General features: G+C 38.9%; 1 protein-coding gene across 2 annotated transcripts in view; it reads right to left on the reverse strand.

Annotated features, from left to right (window-relative positions):
* The window catches only part of SCAMP1 (secretory carrier membrane protein 1), a 44,972-nt gene extending 25,360 nt beyond the window's left edge, over nt 1-19,612 (reverse strand). Inside the window, exons 1-2 of one of the 2 annotated variants that reach the window (XM_075726266.1) lie at nt 19,534-19,612; nt 6,082-6,159 (exon numbers count right to left, since the gene is read on the reverse strand). In XM_075726266.1, the coding sequence (XP_075582381.1) occupies nt 6,082-6,159; nt 19,534-19,590 (135 nt within the window). In that variant the 5' untranslated portion in view covers nt 19,591-19,612. The remainder of the gene's footprint in view (nt 1-6,081; nt 6,160-19,533) is intronic. The other variant, XM_075726267.1, reaches the window with a different exon arrangement.
* Nucleotides 19,613-19,972: the final 360 nt, after the last annotated feature.

Here is a 19,972-nt window from a genome sequence, read left to right on the forward strand (position 1 = left end):
AACCAGGGAGAATAGAGGTTATGCACATTAAGACTTAATGCAAACATACTCAAAACAAGTGTTGCTTCATATATACCATTAAAACATACTCAATGAAAGTCAAAGAACTAATAATTTATTAGCTTGGTAAACAAAACAGTAAGGCAGGCAGTTCTTTGTACAGTTATTAAAAAGGCAATACAAAGCACAACTCTAGAAGTTAATGTCTCGCATCAATTTCCAAATATAGGGTAAGCACAGGTTTGCTCTAACTACCATCTCTGAAGTTAGCTCAATTAAGAATTAAGCTAACTTCAAAAAAAAGGTGCAAAACAATTCCAGTAAAAGTATTTATTGGAATGTGTCGTGGTTTAGCCCCAGCCAGCAACTAAGCACCACGCAGCCGCTCGCTCACTCCCCCTACCCTGATGGGATGGGGGAGAGAATCAGAGGAGTAAGAGTGAGAAACACTCCTGGGTTGAGATAAGAACAGTTTAATAATTGAAATAAAGTAAAATAGTAATGCTAATAGTAACAGTATAATAATGATAATAATAATAATGATACACGAAGCAAGTGATGCACAATGCAATTGCTCACCACCTGCCAACCGATACCCAGACAGTTCCCGAGCAGCGATCGCTGCTCCCTGGCCAACCCCCCCCAGTTTATATACTGAGCATGACGTCATATGGTATGGAATAGCCCTTTGGTCAGTTTGGATCAACTATTCTGGCTGTGCCCCCTCCCAGTTTCTTGTGCGCCTGGCAGAGCATGGGAAGCTGAAAAAGTCCTTGACTAGCATAAGCAGTACTCAGCAACAACTAAAAACATCAGCGTGTTATCAACATTTTTCTCCTACTAAATCCAAAACACAGCACTATGCCTGCTGCTAGGAAGAAAATTAACTCTATCCCAGCCGAAACCAGGACAGAATGTTAGCTGGCATACAGTAGGTTCCTTACATTCTGAAATGGAGATGTATTTGCAAGCTGTTGTATTGAAAAATTGTCTGAAAAGGCCTAAGTCCTATGGTACAAGATGCATGAAGTCCAAAACTGGAGGCATTCTGGAAAGCAATAGCCAAAACCAGATTTATGTTTTTAAAAGGTTGGCAAGGGACATGCATTTAATACAGACAAAAACTGTACACAGTAAATGTAAATCTTATTGAGGAAATACTATTACCAAGCAGTCACATTAGAGCTAGTTATAGGAACAATTGATTTGCTATTTAGAACCAAAAGCAAACATCCACTTTCTGAAGTCACCTCAAATGTTTTATCAGCACAAAAGATGCAAATGGGAGACACATGCTTGGTCAATAACTATGAAAATCCTGAAGATGTCAAACCAGGTAACTGCAGTAACTAGTTTTGAGAATTAATGGACATTTCATAAAGGCACTGAGATCCATAACTATTAAGTAAGCATAACAGGAATCCTCATCTCTTAGTGTACTTTTGTCTATGTTATTTTGATTTTTATTGGCACAGGATTTCTAGGAATAAAAATTGCTGAGACATCTTTGAAAGGAACCAATGCATCTGGCAATTACCAGGTAACTCCTTTAACCTTGACAAACATCTTTTACGGTTCATACCAGAGCATCCCCAAAACTACTGTGCCTTCTTTTGTCTCAGAAGTACATAAGTAGACATAGGCTATGCAGATGGCTTCAGGGCAGTACAAGTCAAGCTTCTTCCTTCCTCTCTCAAATTTAACAGTCCAATCCATCCTTCTAGAACCTGGCAGACTTGGCCCCATGTCAGGCATAATGAAAATTTGAAAGCAAGACTTGATCAGTGCTTCTTATCTGATCAGAATATCATAGTCATCCTGTAAAAATTCTTTCATTTCCTAATTTCATACTTACTGGACTGAATTCTGGCTTACTCATATATCAGGATAAAGCTGCAGAATTCTGCCATAATTAATACATAATTTACTAAGTATAAGAAATGAAACAGATGCATTTTGACTCCCTTATGGATCAGCATACACATGGGGTTGTTGGGAAAATATGATACTGCTTTTATTACACAGCATGTTACTTGCTGGAACACAGCAAACTAATTAGGTATTATGGGGGGCAAAAAATCACTGTAAGAACTACCAAACACTGGAACAGGTTGCCTAGTGAGGTCACAGGACCTCCATCATTATATATATTCAAAACTCCTCAGGACAAGATGCTGAGCCATGCCAGCTAGTGACCAACTTGGAAGAGGGGGCATTGAAAAAGATGACTTCCAGAGGTCCCTTGCAGCCTTGCGGCTGCACTTCCAATGACTTGGCACTTATTTTGCCATACCTGTCTGCCCATGTGCTGTTGGTTGCCTGTCCAAGTGCTGTTGGTAGTTTAGAGATTTGGGTATGGAAGAGAGACACCCAACTGACTTACAGCCTGCACAGGATTGATGAAACATTTACAGCAAGAGAGACAGTCAGTAATTCTGTCTTTTTAAGGATGTAACTCTAACACTAATTACTCAGACTTGTATTGTGAGGACTGCACTAACCTCCATTCATCACTGGATAATATCATATCATATCATGATATATCACCCGTATTTGGACAGGGGAACTAAGTTGACTGTTTTTACAGAGATTTTACTTCACACATCCATGGTCTTTGACCCTCACTGACACATTACAATAAGGTACTTATTGTAAGTGAAATTCAACCAACCCCACTCTACAACACTCCTTTTTGTTCCTACCAAACATAGTACTTCTGGGATAGATCTTTTTACTTCATGCCTTGCTCTCGCAGCTGTACTGGGGGAAGCAGCAAATTATTATGACCTCTCTCAAACAGAAGAGTTTGGCTGCAGATAAATGCTCAAAAGAAGTTCTCTCTTGAATAGATTTCCCCATGTGGGTGAAGTAGTTTATTTACTGGGGGTAGGTGGGAAGACTTCCAAAAGAAGCCAGGTGTGGATGATCAATCCGGTTTCCTATGCACACTTCACTGTGGATGCAAGACAGAAGGAGGGGAGCTGCCCAGGAATTTACTGAAAAAAATCCATTGAAATATGTCTCTTAAAATAAAATAAAAAAAACCCAACTCCACTAATGATTTTTTTCCAAATTTTTAATGCAGCAATTTGAAAATGGTTGCTATATGTATTACTGTGTCTATACACGTTATACATGTATACACAGAGTGCTCAGAGGAGTTCAACATGCATTAGCAAAACTTGTAGAAGCAGGAAGATATTAAACACCTTCTTTAACAGTAGTTTCATTAAATTATGAAGCAGAAATACTAATTGTCTAATCTCATCTGCTCCTTGTTGATTTCAGAAACATGACAAAAGACACAAAGTCATCTCCATGATGACTACTGGATCTGGAGACAAAACCACTGAAGGTGCCGGCAACAATATTTAATCTGACATTTCTATCATTCACTGAAAACTTTGTTTGGTTTAACAATCAAAAATAAGACAGGCTTTGAAATTTGATTAGAAGCAAAAAAAGAAGACTCTTGATTTCTCATGTTAGATATCAAGGTGGTGACACTTGAGATGTAAAATCTCCTATGCCCATTCACTTTCCTCATTATGTCTTACACATTTTTTTCCTTCCAAATTTCCCACTGCAGATGTGAAGGACATAGTTGACTGAGAAAATGTGAAGGCACTGAAATACTAAAAAACAAAAAAAATTAGAATAAGGAATACTGAGAAAAAGTAGAATTCTTCCCCCCCCCCCCCCCCCCCCGATAACCAAGAAAGAACTGATAGGAAGCAAAGGGAGAACACAACTGAGCTAAGACAATGAATGTCATAATATTCAGAGTCTGAAGTAACTTTCTCACAAAAAAAACCATCCCTGTCTGAATTTGCAATGGAGAAATATTTTTGCAGTTCAGCATGCTGTATTAACTTGAATTTGGAGGGAAGGGGGAAAGAAGGTTAATAGCCACATTAATGCTATAGACTGGAAGATACCATCTTACCACTACCACTAGAAATTTGGATTTCTAATTGAAGCATACCATTCTTGGCTTCCTTAAAAACTACAACTACACATCATTACTCATAGTGCAACAAACATAATTTTAAGTCTTGCAGACCAGTGATTCTCAAACTAAAGAGCACAGAAATCTCCAGGACATATTTTGCTACCACCAGCTTGTATCCTTTCTGCTCACCCCTTATGGTTTTCAAATGTTAGAAGTGGGATTACCTGCACAAAACTGTTCAAGATGACTTAGCTTCCCAACAAAGGTAGAACAAGGAACTGCAGCAAATCAAAGCCCCCAGAAACTATGTGGATGTTTTTGCTCTGAGCAGCAGACAAAATGCAGAGTAATTCTATCCCTACCCTGACAGACATTGTAATCCTCCAAGTCTAAAATTCACAGACCCTGCTACTACCTCTGTTTATCCAATCTTTAAAGGCATTCACTTCCACTGTCTCTTCCTTTACTCCTGTCACATACATGTATCTGTACAGGCATAGTATACCGTTCTCTTGCATACAAAGCTGGTAGGAAGAGAGGTGAGTACATGGAATTGTGAGCATGTCTTCAGGTACCTAAGCACATTTCTGCAAATGCATATATTTACAGAATTAAATACTTACATATTCAGCATCCACAAAATACAGAGCGAGGAAGGGGAGTATCATCTAAAGGTTGATTATTACTGCACTCTTAGCTGAATATATACTTTATTCTTTCAGTCTTGCTTTCTGCAAGAAAACCTGTGAAAGTTCTTTTCCTCTACAGAAAGAGAACTGCTCATTCAATGGACATTTTTATGAATTTGGTAACATCCCACAGATTAATTGAATCACAGTGCATGAATATAGTACATATGCAGTAGATCTGAACACTGACTTAAAGATTTCCTCCATCCTCCCAATTTTTCTATATGACTGGCATCTGTAATGAGCAATTAGAATTCTTTATACAAGCACAGTTGACTGTTTAAAGCCAGATAACCTTAGCCATATACTTCAGTTTTCCTTTTCCCACAGAGCTGCATGTTAAAATAAGAACATAAGTAACAAAGAAAGTCAGTGCAGCTCTAGATTTTTTTATTTTTTTTTAAATAAGACCTACTGTCTTTAATGCTCAATACAAGGCCATTTTGAAACTTTTCAAGCTTCAGAAAGATAAATCAAACATAATTTGTGATATTGTGAGTTAGAAGAAAAAAATTTGAGACTTATTTAATATTGTTGCTAGTTGTAAATACACTAGTTGTAAATAACAACCTTAAACAGCTGATCCAAGGCATACTCCAAACCAAGCTTCTTCCAGTCTAGCATTTAACACTGTATGAAACCTTACTGTTGCATTGCAAAGACTCAAATACCAACATTCCTTATCAGCACTACCAGATTGACTGTAGGAAATAAGCCTACATTTTAAAAATAACAGTATTTGAATGTTTATAAATTACATTGACAGACAGTAATTATCCATACATTTTGCCAATCTTGCACAGGATCTTCACTATCGAAAGTAACCACTGAAAAGTGCTGTTACAGTATGAATTTACTACCCCATTCTTTGTATTTCCCCCCCATGGGTGAAAACAAGCACAAAGTAAATTAAAACTACACAAATTAGAGGCAAAAAACAACTGTGTTTCTTGCACATGATTTACTGCTCTTACTACAGCACAACTACTCATAGCCTGTGGACTGTTACTTAAATGCAATGTTTTACTTATTCTGAGCAGCACTTCCATTAAGTGAAATGGAAATCAAAGCAAGACACCAGGGAAGTGTGACACACTCACATGCTGTAAAGCAATTAAATTCAGAAAAGCATAAGGACAGCCTACCAGAAGTCTTACTGAACAGGGGAAAACCTCAATTCTCTTTTGGCCCCCAAAAGTGGAAGAGTGGCTCTGTTTTTCAGCGAACCACTTTTTCTCAACAGGTCAAAGCTCACTTAGTTCAACCTACCCCACTGAGTCCCCCAAATACTTTATGGGACTACCTATCCTTATACATCTTCTATTACCTCGAGCTAGCCAGTCACATGTTTTACAACATCAGTCCCAAACTCTGAAAACAACACCTCATAAGTCTTACCAAAAGAGATAAACACCATGATTAAGAAATAAATGTGCTTACTGTTCTTGAATCAGAGAAAGGATTGTACTCATCTAGCCCTGGAGGAACGTTTCTTGTCACTTGTGTAACAGAAGGATCCTAGAAGAGAAAACAGTTCTGTAAATGTATGCACATGTATACAAGCAACAGGTCAACAACTGATGTATTGACTTGTGTAATTTTTTTCCTCCAGTGAACCACACAGTAAGATTGCTTGAGGTTTAGCTTGAAAAAGCAATTTCAGGAATGAAGCATTTAATGTGCGATAGAGACAGGCAGGCTTGGTTCTGCAGAAGAGCAGAAGTGCCCGCTACATAGACCACACTAACTTCGTATGAAGAAAAATAGTAGTTATTCTATGTGATGCTTGGTTCCACTACATTGTTTCTGTGCCTTAATTTAAGGTTTTTTGCATCTTCAGAACACAAGAATGGATGAGAGGAAGGTTTTCTTGAAAATTAATAAATCCACTTATTCAATATGGTTAGTTACATTTATCTTTACATAAATGCATAAAACAAGTGTACAGTATTTTATATGTATATCAAATATACAAAATAGCTGTAAATATACTATTTACTTATTTATGACTTACGTACAGATATACACATTTTGTTAATTTCAGCAGTATAGTTCCACATTAGAAAAAAAATAGAGTTGATAAAGACTGGGAAGATAAGTATTTACAGTTATATAAGTTTGCATTCATATTTCCTTTAAAGACAGCTATATTTAAAACTTCTACATGAAGTATTTGTCTAATTTAAAAAATAAACCAAACTAAACACTAAGTGACAATCTACACTTAAGTAAATATACAAACTATTAAACTACTGAAAAATAAAATCTGGATTCTTAGAATCAGCACCTAATACGGCATTAGCTTAGTCTTGACAGCAGTAAATCTACAAATGCAGGAACAATATTTTCTTAATGACTGCAGTCAACTTATTTACAGCTAGAAAAAAAGAACAGGGCAGAATACCTATCAACTCTAAAATCCTGAAGGATACAGCAAATGAGAACAAGTCTGTTTTTTCCATTAGCTATAGTAATAAATTTATTAATATGAGGCATTAAAAGAATTTTACTATTTAAAAAAGTGTAAGGCGAGAAAATAATTGCTTCAAAAATTAAACAATTATATGTTGCATATTTTAATCAAATTCATGTGCATAAGCATACCTAAAAACTACCCTTCTGGTCACATAAAATGCTACCACTTTTGGCTAAAGCATACACTTAGCTGCAAAGCAGTACTTTAATGTTGTCTGAACAAGAATCGCCCTTTCTATAAATGTATACAAAACAATGTTACATGCAATCAAAATCAGCTTTCCTGCATTTGACTTGTACCACAACTAGTGATTTCAATAAAGCCACCCTGGTGACAGTCTCCCCCACAAGTGTGCCATATTTTTTAGTTACCATCCTAGACTTCAACGCACTTTTCCAACTAAAATCTCATCATGTCTTGCATAAGCTGATGGACTAATTCATTGTAACATGTTCTTTCATTAAATGACTGGCACAAAATGTTGTGCAAATGAACAACAAAAACAAGGGAAAGTGTGTGTGTATGTGGAGAATTCAACTACAAATCATTTGAAACATTGAATAAAAAGATCATAAAAATAAGGGAAGAATTAAATCTGACATTTGAATTAGGCATTAGTTTACTAGATCAATAAAGATGAACTTAATACAAATGAGACAATTTCATAATTCAATATACAAGATGGTAGAAAGTTGTATACAGCTGAAAACTTTTAACTCACTGTGGTGGGTCCACCCTAGCCAGCAGCTAAGCCCCCACCTAGTCGCTCACTCACTAGCGGGACAGGGCAGACAATCAAAAGGGCCAAAGCAAGTAAAACTTGTGGGTCTTGAGAAAAAGACAGTGTAATAAGGGGGGAGGAGAGGAAGAGGGAAAAAAGGGAAAAAAAAAGGCAACAAAAACCCACAAGTGATGGAAAGGCACTCACTCACCAACTCCCACCAGCAGCGAGATGCCCAGCCAGCCTCTGAGCAATGGTTACCTTGGAACATCCCCACCACCAATGTTATTGCTAAGCGTGACACTACATGGTATGGAGTACCTCTTTGGTCAGCTGGGGTCAGCTGTCCTGCCTGCATCCCCTCCCAACCTCCCGCCCAACCCCAGCCTACTCCCAAGGGAAAGCAGAGTGCGAAACAGAGAAGGCCTTGATGCTGTGCAAGCACTGTTCAGTAACAGCTGAAACACTGGTGGCTTAACCAGCACTGTTTTAGTCACAAATCTGAAACACAGCACCATGGGAACCACTATGAAAAAAATTAACTCCATCCTAGCCAGACCCAGTACACTTGTTCTAGCCTTTACATGTTAGTGTGAATTAGCAGAGTATAAAACACTCTATTCTTTGTTCATGCTTTCAGTATGGTATTCCTTCCACAAATGCTCTCGTATCATTCCCTCTTCCACCATAAAAATGTTCAAGTTCAGACACATATGAAACTAGTAAGAGCTACCCATCAACCACATAGTAAAACAATATGCCTACATTACCAGAATTCAAATAGCACTTAGTACTTCAAGTTGAATTAGTTGCTTAAAAAGTAGATTTCAACACTAAACTTCTGTTTGAAGAGTGCACTACTAACCAAGTAACTCAGCTCAATTCTGTCATGAAGGACAATAAATGCAATTATATGAATAACTAGAATATCAGACTCATAAGACAGACACTGAACAGCAGCAGATTTCCAGAAAGAAGGAAAGAGTGGTCAAGTCAAATTCAGAAGAGCAATCTATATTTAGAAATACAACATGCAAACAATAACAAATATCTAATGAAAGAAAGCCTTTTTTCTCCAAGTGTTTTAGACAAGACCTAGGGAAAAAAGTTTCTCAGCTCTCTTCACACACTGTGTGAAGCTATGGTGACATTCTAACACCAACAAATGACAGGAAATATATGCTGAGCCAAACAAGATTACTACATCAAAAGTCTTAGTACTAGACATAAGTTGTATGCTTAAATACACACAGTGAGTAGAGCAAGAAGCCCTCCATCAGAAGTCTTCCATTCTCATTTTGAATTAATAATTGCTATACTTCTGCCAAATACTGCTGCTGTTTGCAAAAGTAGCAGCAGCTCTGAAAGAAACTGAATAACTCAGAGGACATACAGTATCAGGTCTATTTGAGAAAAGTTTCATTACGTAGCCAAAAAAAAAAAACCAACCAAAACCACAGTTGTATTGAAATACACAAATTGAACCCCACCATGGCAAGTAGCATGCAAATTCTGCTCTCAGAAAACCTTAATTACACAGTCTGGACTTCAATAGAAGTTCATCACCTGATCAATTCCACAAGCAGAAAGACTCAAGGAGCAGTAAACCTGAGATCACAGGAAAAGAGCAACCTCATAGCTGAAGGAGGCAAGTACTAGCCTGGAGATCTGTATCTTTTCTATACTTGTTCACTGAGATCTTCTCTAATGCTAGAACTATCCTCAGCATGGAAAGAAACAAGCTCTTCATAGTCTGGGTGTCCAGGTGTAGGCTGCTAGACTTCAAATTGGTCTGAATACGTACAGTGCATCCACCAACTGATGCCAACAGGAGCTGCACTTGATATTTCAAAACACTACCTAGAGTTTTTCTGAAGAGATTAGACCTGACATCCCAAGGAACACAAAGGATTACTTTGAATCATTTACCTTACACTCATTGGATCTCATTTTAAAAATGGAGCAGATGCCAACTCATCTAAATATAGTGAGAAAAACTGTGAAGCATTCGGACTCACTGCTGCATAATAATAAAACATTGAATTTAGAAGTTAATCGAGGTTTGAATAATGAACACGAACAATAAATGTTGTGCAGGGTCACTACTCAAAGAAAAAGTGGCATTTAAATAAATGCTATCAAATTTCTGTGTTGCATGACATATTTCTAGTGGTTAAAAAACAGTGAAAACTTTAATATTCTACAGGAATAAATAAATCTAGGCTGGCATAACTTATTTATCCGTATTTGATATTCCACCCAGATAATAAAGTTAAAATGCATTATTTTTTAGTTATTTTTGGGTTTTCATATTAAGAAACAGAAAAAAGCCACAAAGACAAATTCCAATAGGTGATAATATATGGACACCAAAACAAAGCAGCAGCATGGCTGGAACCATCAAATATCCAGACACTTCAACTTGCTGTATAATTTAAGTGATTAAAAATTGGGTTACCCTCTGCAAATACAGAAGATTGGGAATTTCTGGGACAGACTTTAAATACCTGATGCCACCCACTGAATGCAGCAACCGTACAATGTCCAATCTAATCTCAGATTGGCCCTCAAGCACCACTACTTCTGCCCGAATTGGACCTGCCCTTGTACTTACCCCTCGCCACAACCGGATTTCCTCAGCCACCTAGCCAGTCCCAGTCCGTGCTCCTTTGAGTGCCGATTCCTGTAATTCTCATCTTGTCCAACTCCTTGTTCCCTCCTTCCATTTCACACTTCCTTCTCCAATCTTATCTCACCCAAACACCTGCCAGTTCAGCCCCCTGAGTTTCTGATCTTTTGATTTAACTATTAGTGATACCAACCACAGAACAGAATTTAAGAAAAGGCCATTTTTTGTATCCAGCTACTGTAGCTCTTGGTGCATTTAAGTCACACACAGTCATTTCAGATGACATTTTCAAGATATGAATTAGTTCAGGAGACTGGAATTTTAAGAAACCAGCACAATTTAATTAACTGTTTTCCATCTAATCTTTCATTTTACCTGCTTCTTGTAGTCTCTCTCCTACAATGTCAATCTCAAAAGCAAAGATTAGCCTCACACTCTTTGAATCACTAGGACTCAGGTACAAGAAGCACCGCAGTATTTACATCAAGAATGGAAAAGTCAGTCAGGAAAAAAACCAAACCCAAACAAATGAAACAAAAAACAGAAAACACAACACATTTATATCTCACATTGGCAAGAGCACCTATAGAACTATCAAAAACGTCTCCTGTGCCAGGTTAAAAAATTACGCTCACATTACTCAGATATGAAATTAACTGAATACCCCATTATCAAAGAGGCTATACAAAGACAATTAATTACAAGTGAGAATGTTTAAAATGGAGCAGAATAATCCATTCTATGCAAGTTTTTACAGCTTTTTAAAAAACAAATTAAAGGAAACTGAGACCTCTGTTGTCTAGGAGACCAAAACTAATCATCAGCTACCAGGTTTCATTAATACAGAAGAGATTAGCAATTAAAGACTGAAGAAGTAGATACATCTGTAATGATTCTTTGTATTACTGTTCACTGGGAACAGGTCCAGCATTGTTCCACCATGAGTAAGGTGCTCTGATAGCATACATAACCAAATAATATTCTGAAAAACACCATCAGCTAAGTTTACATTGTTAGTTGTGATTTTGATTTAAGTGAAGAGAAAGTAGTGAACTAGGAATTGTCCCCTCCAAACTGTCCTTCAGGCTGTTAAAAAAAGTTTTCACTTTTGAGGTACACCTATTCTTCTACCAAAAAGGCCAAAGCATTTATGTTATGCACAAATAATTTAACATGGAATGAAAGAGGAAAAAAACAGGCTAAAAGTATAACGGTGATACTACATGCCTATGCCTTTTTTGTCCTAAGTGGAACTAAGTAAGTTACATTAGTGCTCTGCACAGAACATTTCATTTACTTCAGTATTTTTCACTTTGCTCCCAAAGACTAGCAGGGAAGTAAAAGCAAAATCTTATTGCAGAGGTCAAGAAAGAGGGTTTATAAACACTCATTCTATTTGGATAGAGATTATAATGGTTTTACAACACAGCAGCAATTGAAAACAAGAATTTCAAATAAAAATCACATAACCTAAGTAGAACAAAAAAAAAAATTGTTGGAAAGAGGAACAGGGAAAAATGCTTAAGATACTTCTACAAGGAAAAGAACAGGAGAAACAAAGGCAACTACTAAGGAAATGGGATAATAAGGTAAATTTTTAACACTGATTGACAAGGGCAAGTAAGCAAGACAACATCTTCCAAGACTTGGATACCCAGAGTATTGTACATCAAAAGAATACAATAATCATGTTGTTTTGAAAAAGAAGTGACAGAATTTTTCTTTTCCTTTTTTATTTACATGGAATTATAGGACAGCGCCAAATATCTGAGTAAACTGACAGAAGTACACCTGGTTAGTCCTAGGAAAAAAAGACTAAGGAGAAGCAATATACTATGATCACAAAAATGGATTTTAAAAGAAGAGGATTAATTGTATTTAGTGAATGAAATCAGAGAAAGAAAACATTGAAAACACCGTATCAGTTACATAGCTCCTTAAGTACAGCCAAGGGAAGAATAAGCTACTGAAGATGACTGTCAACATCGTCATTTTTAGCCTTAGTTCTACATTAAGTTCAAGGGCTAAGAATGATCCCTTAATGACTGGAGTAGTTGCAATCCAAGCCAAGAAAACAGTCCTCCTCATCACAAAAACTTAGAAGATGAAGTCTCTTCATATTATTAATACTTTACTGTATCAATCCTATCACCTCCTTCATCAGTCACTGGCTACCCTTCAGCTCTGCCACCATACAATTTTTCTCTTACTTCAAGATCCCCAGAAGTAAGTTTATCCAACCTAACTGGTTTACCAGTTGCTATCAACCAGCCTTCACTTTGCCAACATCTTCGGCATTTACTGTTCCATAACCACTTTCACCTAGGTGAAGCAAATAAGGCACAACCTGAATCTTATCCTCCAAACTACTCAACATGCTCAGCAAAGATGTTATTTCTTAAAAAAAAAAAACTCTGACTCTACACAGAATAGAAGCAGAAGCCAGAGCTCTACCAGAACTGAATCCAGACTGGTGAATCTACCTGGGAAAATCATGAGATTAGATCCACAAATCTAGCAAAGTCAATCTTGACCAACTAGGATTTCTTATGCATACCACTCCTACCAAAAGGCTTTGTTTTGCTACATGAAAAGGATAAGCTCTTTTCAAGTTAAGCTCTCCACTGATTATCTCAACTTATTCTCTATACCCACTTCATATTAGCCTTTTCTAAATGTGAGTAACACTAATTGTACACTTGCCAGTAAGAATTCATCCTGAGGTTTTTTCCGCCCCAAATAGTAGCCGTTGTGTGTCCTGCTTTCTGTTGAGTACTCTCTAAGATCACACCACTGGCTCAGAAAATTAAGAAAAAATGCAACAAAAAAAGCCTGAAACTATGTTTGTTGGTCTGAGTTTTTTTGATTTCTTCATCAAACAGAAAACTGTCCATCCCACTTTTCATAAGTGAGCTCTGGAGAGTAATCAAAGCTATTGCTTTTTCAGTTGAAACTCTCCATATGATACACCTTGCTTTCAATACACCCTCATGAGCATTTTTGGGGAGACATATCTGACAAAGCTTAGCTTTTGAGAACAAAATTGGGAGGAAAAAAATGTATTTGGCCAGCAATGGATATGAAAGCTTTTTTCCTCCTGTGTTAACTGTTGGGTTTCAGCTTTTAAATTAGGACCTGACACTGGGAAAAGAAGACAGCCCGCATACGAAGGATGTGTTTTTCAGTCCCGTAATACTCTACATGCAGCCAGATTAAGCCTCTGAAATTGCAATTTGCACACGTCCAGTAAACATTTGGTATAAATCAAACAGCAAAATTCCCCAAAAACTTCTTCCCTGTTCATGTCACAACAAGCTGCACATGGAAAAGTTAAGTTTCAAGAAGCTAATAATGTTTTGATGCACTGTCAAACACTGCTGGTTCTTCATTCTTTCTTTCTTTATCATCCCAGGCCCAAGAATGAGTAAAGGTACAGAAACTTCACAAACAGCAACTAAATTGAGATTTCATGTTTCACTATCCTAATAGTACATTAGCAGTATAAACAGTTTACCTTTAATGGTATAAAGGAAGTGTTAATGCATTGCACCTACAATGTTTTAACCTATGATTAAAAACCACATACTACAAGAAAGAATTGTCCTCAGAGGCTACACACGTAACACCTGGAGGAATTAATGACTTTGAGGCAAAATAAAGACTATTTCTGTACGAATAATAATAATAAAAAAAATAAAATCTGAGTAACCACTACAACAGTTCTTTCACAATTTCAAGTTTAACATCTCATTCACTGATCAGCCATTTCCCACACTCCTCACAGAATGATATTCAAAAGATTTTCACCCTAGCACTGCCAGAACACAACTATTAAACAGGATAGCGCTAAAGTAGCCAACTGGCATTTCTTATGCTTGGCTCTCAAGCAGCGCCCGTTATTTGCCACATTATCTCACAGCAGCAGAGGTATGAAGGGTTCTGAGCTACTGAGCAAGGAAAATCCCCCCACACCTCTGAAACCAAAAAGAGCTTCAGAGGCTCACAAGGCCAAATTTGTCCTAAAGCTTGCACCAGCACCATCTTGCAATGGAGTACTGGATGCCTAACAAGGCATTATCTCCATCTCATAACTATTCTCAAATTCTCCTCCCTCCTCAGCTCTGAAATGTGTTATGTTCCTCTTAGTAATGTCAAATGTCAATATACAGTGCAGTAGTACTACTAATGCAATATGTGCTAACACTTTACTGAAAATCCGGAAAAAAAAATGCAGCTATAACTGATACTAAATATCTATTAAAACACTTCAGAGCTTTAATAGATTACAGTGCAGTTACAGCACCGATGACATGTACTCTTGAAAGCTAACTACCATGTAGGACAGCTAAAGGACATTTCCAATACCATGATGTTCAGCATTACTTTATGCAACATTTGGGGGAATTTAAACATTCTGAAGTCATGAAGGGAAACCAGGTAATAAAGTCAGAGAAATATTTGTATTTTATGTCCTTTAGTAATTTAAAGACAGACAATTGGGTATATTTTATAGTCATGTAAAAGAATCAAAACTCAGTAATGCATACAGGCACACAATAAAACTTCTGAATTCTAAAGCACAAATACTGCAGAAACACTTTGAGTAATTAAGGTCCTGATCCTTCAAAAATAATTAAGTCTTCTCTTTCTTCCTGTAAGTTTCTATCACTTTAGCTTCACTTGAGTAATCAAAGTGTAAACTGTATAGATTCTGCTGACACATAAGGTAGCAGTCATCTGCGCTATTAGCTTTAGCATCAAACCTCCAGCTTGTACTTCCTGCCAAACCAGACAGAATATTAATTTGTGCTTATGTGAGTCAGATTAAGTGTAATATCCAAATTATAACTGGAATTACCTCTGTAGTAAATTTAAGCTCTAACATGTACTTAGTTCTAGTGACTCAAGTAATCCTGTGACCTCAGTGGGAGCAATTCAGGTGCCTAATGCCATTTTTAGGTATCTTAGAGCATCTCAGACATCCATGCAAGAACAGTAGCCATGACAGAACTACAAAAGATCTGTGTCTTTTTGGAGCAACAACTTGAACCTAACGATAGTCTCTGGATACCTAATCCCACCCAAAGAAACTACTCACATAATTAACATTACATACATTTAAGGGTTTTGGTAATTGTGTCGTTCCACACTGAAACTGGAGAAGACATAGGCCATTCTGTTTTAAACCTTCGTCCATATCACGTAGTGCTTTGGCTTTTACCTGAAGGTCACCACTCACATTTAAACAGAAATATATCTTAGTTTTCTGTCCTACCGTAATTTCTATAGTACCAAATACCTGCACCTGCTCAGAGCTCTAAACACATCAGATGAACCAACCTAACAAAATTCATCACGGAACTCAGCTTTTAAAGTCCAAATTCCACAGTCACTCATAACAGTTTCGTATGTTTGGATGACTGTAACAGCCAGCCCTCAAACCTTTTACAGTCTGTCAGCCAAGCCACAAAGGCCTGTGAAATTCATAGCTCTACTTAAAAAAAGAGCAGTTTCTTCTCTTAGTAGTAGTATCATTCACTTATAAAAGAAAAAAAAAAAACTCACACAGACCCAACACATTTTTATTGTAGATGAACTGCTGAATTGTTTCAGAGTAAATGAAACTTACCCTGGGTTTCAAGAGACTGCTGTTTCAGAACCTCTGTTTCTGTATCACCTCCCAAGACAGAAAACTACAACTATCCCCTATCCTACGACATTTTAAAAAAAAGGCAAAACAAGGAGACTGCTACATTAGAAAATTGCCTTTGTTTTGTCATACAAAATTTATTTCACACTGGTTTAGTCTATTCAAGAATAAACTGTCAGGGCCTTGAGGATGCCCAAACCCCTCCGAGGTGGTCAGACCCACCTCATCATTAAGGACTTGCCTCATCATCATGGGACTGTTGGCTGACCCTGGTTACTTTCAGTGGACCTGATCCTGACCCTGACTTGACTCTCTAACTTGGGGTCAGATCTGCCGCCTCCCTATGAACTTGTCTAGCACTCTAGACTCTTGGTTGAACACAGTTACCATCACTGGATCTGCTCTGTTCACCCTGTTTGGGTGCTGTGGGACTGCACCGTTTGTGAGTGAGAGCTTTACCAAGTGTGAATTCACACTCACCAGCTATGACAAGTGCTTCTCAGTGAAAGAAATGAAACAGCTTTCATTATTAGTCTGCTTTCATTTATGATACTTAAGGTCACACCAAACGTGTATTTCTTCACAACACTGCTACATCAAATTATAGCAGGATTATTTCATCTTCATTTGTATGGTACATGGATACATTTTCTTCTGCACAACTTTACTGTGATCAAAAGCTTTTTAATGTTCGAATGTTACTTATCTGTTTGTTTCATCACTTCTTGTCTTTCAAACCAAAAGATCTCTTGGTTTTGTTGGCAGAGCATCCAGAGGACAGCTATTTACAGATGAACACCATGACTTCAAAAGCATACCAGGTTCAGTTCAAGTTTGGTTTAGTTTTTTTTTAAGAATGAAAAAAGAAAAAGCAGAGGTTAAGTAGCCACTGTCTCAAAACCAACGTTTTATGATCAACCCAAGTAAGCTAATACTTGAAAGCAGAAATTCTATTTTACAAACTAAATTTCATTACTTCCAGTAGATACCAAAACAGAAACATGATTTAATTTTAGGTTTCCAAAAGAATTAACTACCCAAATACTGAGCAAACTAGATGTTTCTGCTTTACCTTTATCTTCCCAGAGAACATATTTATTTAATTCAACATCAAGCAAGAATGTCTGCTGAAATTTTTTTATTAAAAGGCACGAGAACAGTCACAGGAAAACTCACAAGCAGATCACAGACAATTAGTAAATGTAAAATATTTAAGAAAAAGAAGGACCTATCTTTAGACCTTGGCAACAACTCTTCCACATGATGCTCCCCCCTCCCCCCCTCTGCCATTCTACTTTGTGATTTTACATTAGCACAGGAGGTGCCTTCAAAAGTAAGGAAAACAACTAATCACATCATACGTAAAATTATGAAGCAAAGACAAAAAAATATATGAGTACATTTGAATAAGGTGTTCAGACATGACTTAGGTTGTCAGGGTCCATCTAGACCCAGGGTCCATCTGGTTCTATGCATAAACTATTTTAAAACACAGTCAGACAAAACTTAAATACAGACATGCATTAATACCCACTGATTTCAAAGCTGTTATGCCAATAAGATGGCAACCAAAGTTTGGCTTATAGATGAGGCCTTCTGCCCCTTCAAGTTAAATGTGCGGATGAGTAAAGGTACACGAGATTACCTTTCGTGGGCAGTGGAACGCGATGGAAGTTAGCAAAGACTGAAGGTTAAGTGAAAAAAGCCTCTGAAAAAGGAAAAGTATAGAGCTTTCCTAAACCAACTTCTGCAAATAAAAGAAGTACAGAATGGTGTTTAACAGCGAGCTTCGGGTTACACAGAACTTGTTATAGAGTCATTTTATCGTGATGCATTGCAGATGAGAAGTAGAGCATGGATTCTGCCTGACAGCTACAACAGAAGTCTTCCTCTGAAGAGAAATTGGAATAAACTATTCCACTTTAAGCAACATCTTCAAACTGGAAGTGTGGTTGAGGTAGATCCCTAGCTTAGGTCTCAGAAACACTACACAGGACAAGCTGCCGGGGCTGATGAGAGATGCAGGGGCAGCTATACTACTTCCAATACTCCCAACCACTCTGGGTATCTATAAACAATAAATTTTGCTAGATGTTATTCTCATAACTATTACAAAAAGTGAGGAAAAGCATCATGTATGTTTGCTGCTGAAGACACATTCTAGAACAATGACACCTTTTCAGTGGTTGGTGCCAAAAGGTATTTGAAAGAACAGCACTCACTGCTATTGGTGCCAGTCCAAACTATTGTTGGTGGCAACCTCAACGCCAGGGCTGCTGTTCATCTGGAAGGCCACTGCACTGTGCACAGCATGAAGTAAAAACATAGTGTCTAAGGAATACTGTCAACTAAATTTTATGACCATAGAAACTAAACCAATGATTCATACAGGCTCCAATGAATAAATGTCAGTAACGCTATGCTTCCAGCAGCTACCTGCACAGAAGTATGCTTGAAATGTGACAGCTCAGTTTTTAAAACACTTAATTATTCCAGCTGACATCCTAAACTCACTGCTGTATACTATATGTGTGCTTTAAAGTGTCACACAAAATCAAATGCAGAAAAAAAAAAGTTCTGTAAGATTATTAAAGCAAGTAGCTCAATACATTAGTTGAACTGGATTCAAATAACAAAGAAAGAAAGATAAGGTGGGAAGGCATCTACAGACATCAGGTCATTTTGGCAGCTGAAGCTAGAACAGCAGGTGAAGAAACAATTCTCAGCTGTATGACAAGTCAACAGTGCAAAAACTAAAAGCTTTAGAATATGTTACAACACAACATTTTGAGATGCAGGGTAGAACTTATGCCTAGCCATCAGTACCCTGCACACTTCAGAAACAATGTAAAGAAGCTTGATGGGGGCTGGGAGGAGGCTAGAGAGGAAAAAGGGGGCAAATTCGCTAAGCTTAACTATCTGGGTCAAACAGAAAAAAAAAAAAAAGACAGTAGTAGTATTACACACACACAAAGTTACCGCCAAAATCAAGAAACCTTCGCCTCCCCGCTTCAAAACAATGCACCTGAAACGCTTATTTGTGTTATTTCAGTAACAGGAGGAAACAGCGAAAACTGAACTTGGGAAACGGCTGTGCCCGTTCCTCGGGCTTACGAAAACGCTGCTTATCCTACGACCCCCCCCGCCCCCCGCCCCGATTCGCCATGCCCCAAGCCTGGCGGAGGGCAGCGCCCCCCGCCCCGCCAGACCCCCGAGGCCCGCGCCACCCCGCCGCGCCGGCCCTTCCACACCTCCCGCGGCAGGGAGCGGCCCCCCACCCGCGACGGGAGCAGGGCCCGGGCCGGGACTCCCCCTTCCGCCCCTCCCTCCCCCGGGATGCCCGCGGCTCGGCGCAGCCCGCTCTTCGCCGCTGAACCGAAGAAGGCTCACGGCCGCCCACCGCCCCCCAGCCTCACCTTGAAGGGGTTGTTGAGGTCCGGGTCGGCGAAGGGGTTGCTGTCAAAGTCCGACATGGCGGGGGCAGGCGGGCGCTGCGCTCCCCGGGCGGCGGCTCTTCCCCTGCGGCGCCCCCGACACTCGCCGGCTCGCGGGCTGCCCCCCCGCCGCTGTCACCAGCCGCTGCGGCCCGGGCCCCAGCCCGCCCCCTCCGCCCGCCGCCAGCCACCGAGCGCCTGCCTCCCAAAATGGCCGCCCCGGAAGTGAGGTTACGCGGCGGGACGGCCCTGGAAGGGAGGGGGAGCGCCCATTCCCGGGGCGGGCAGGAGCGGGGCGGGAGCAGGGGCTGGGAGAGCCTTTTCCTGGGGCGGGGAGGGAGGAGGCACGGAAGGGCCCGTTCCCGGGGCGGGTGTGGTTTGGGCACCTGCTGTGGTGAAGGATGCTAGGCGCCTGGCGTCC

The sequence above is a fragment of the Pelecanus crispus genome, chromosome Z, assembly GCF_030463565.1.
Source record: "Pelecanus crispus isolate bPelCri1 chromosome Z, bPelCri1.pri, whole genome shotgun sequence".
Classification (NCBI taxonomy): Eukaryota; Metazoa; Chordata; class Aves; order Pelecaniformes; family Pelecanidae; genus Pelecanus; species Pelecanus crispus.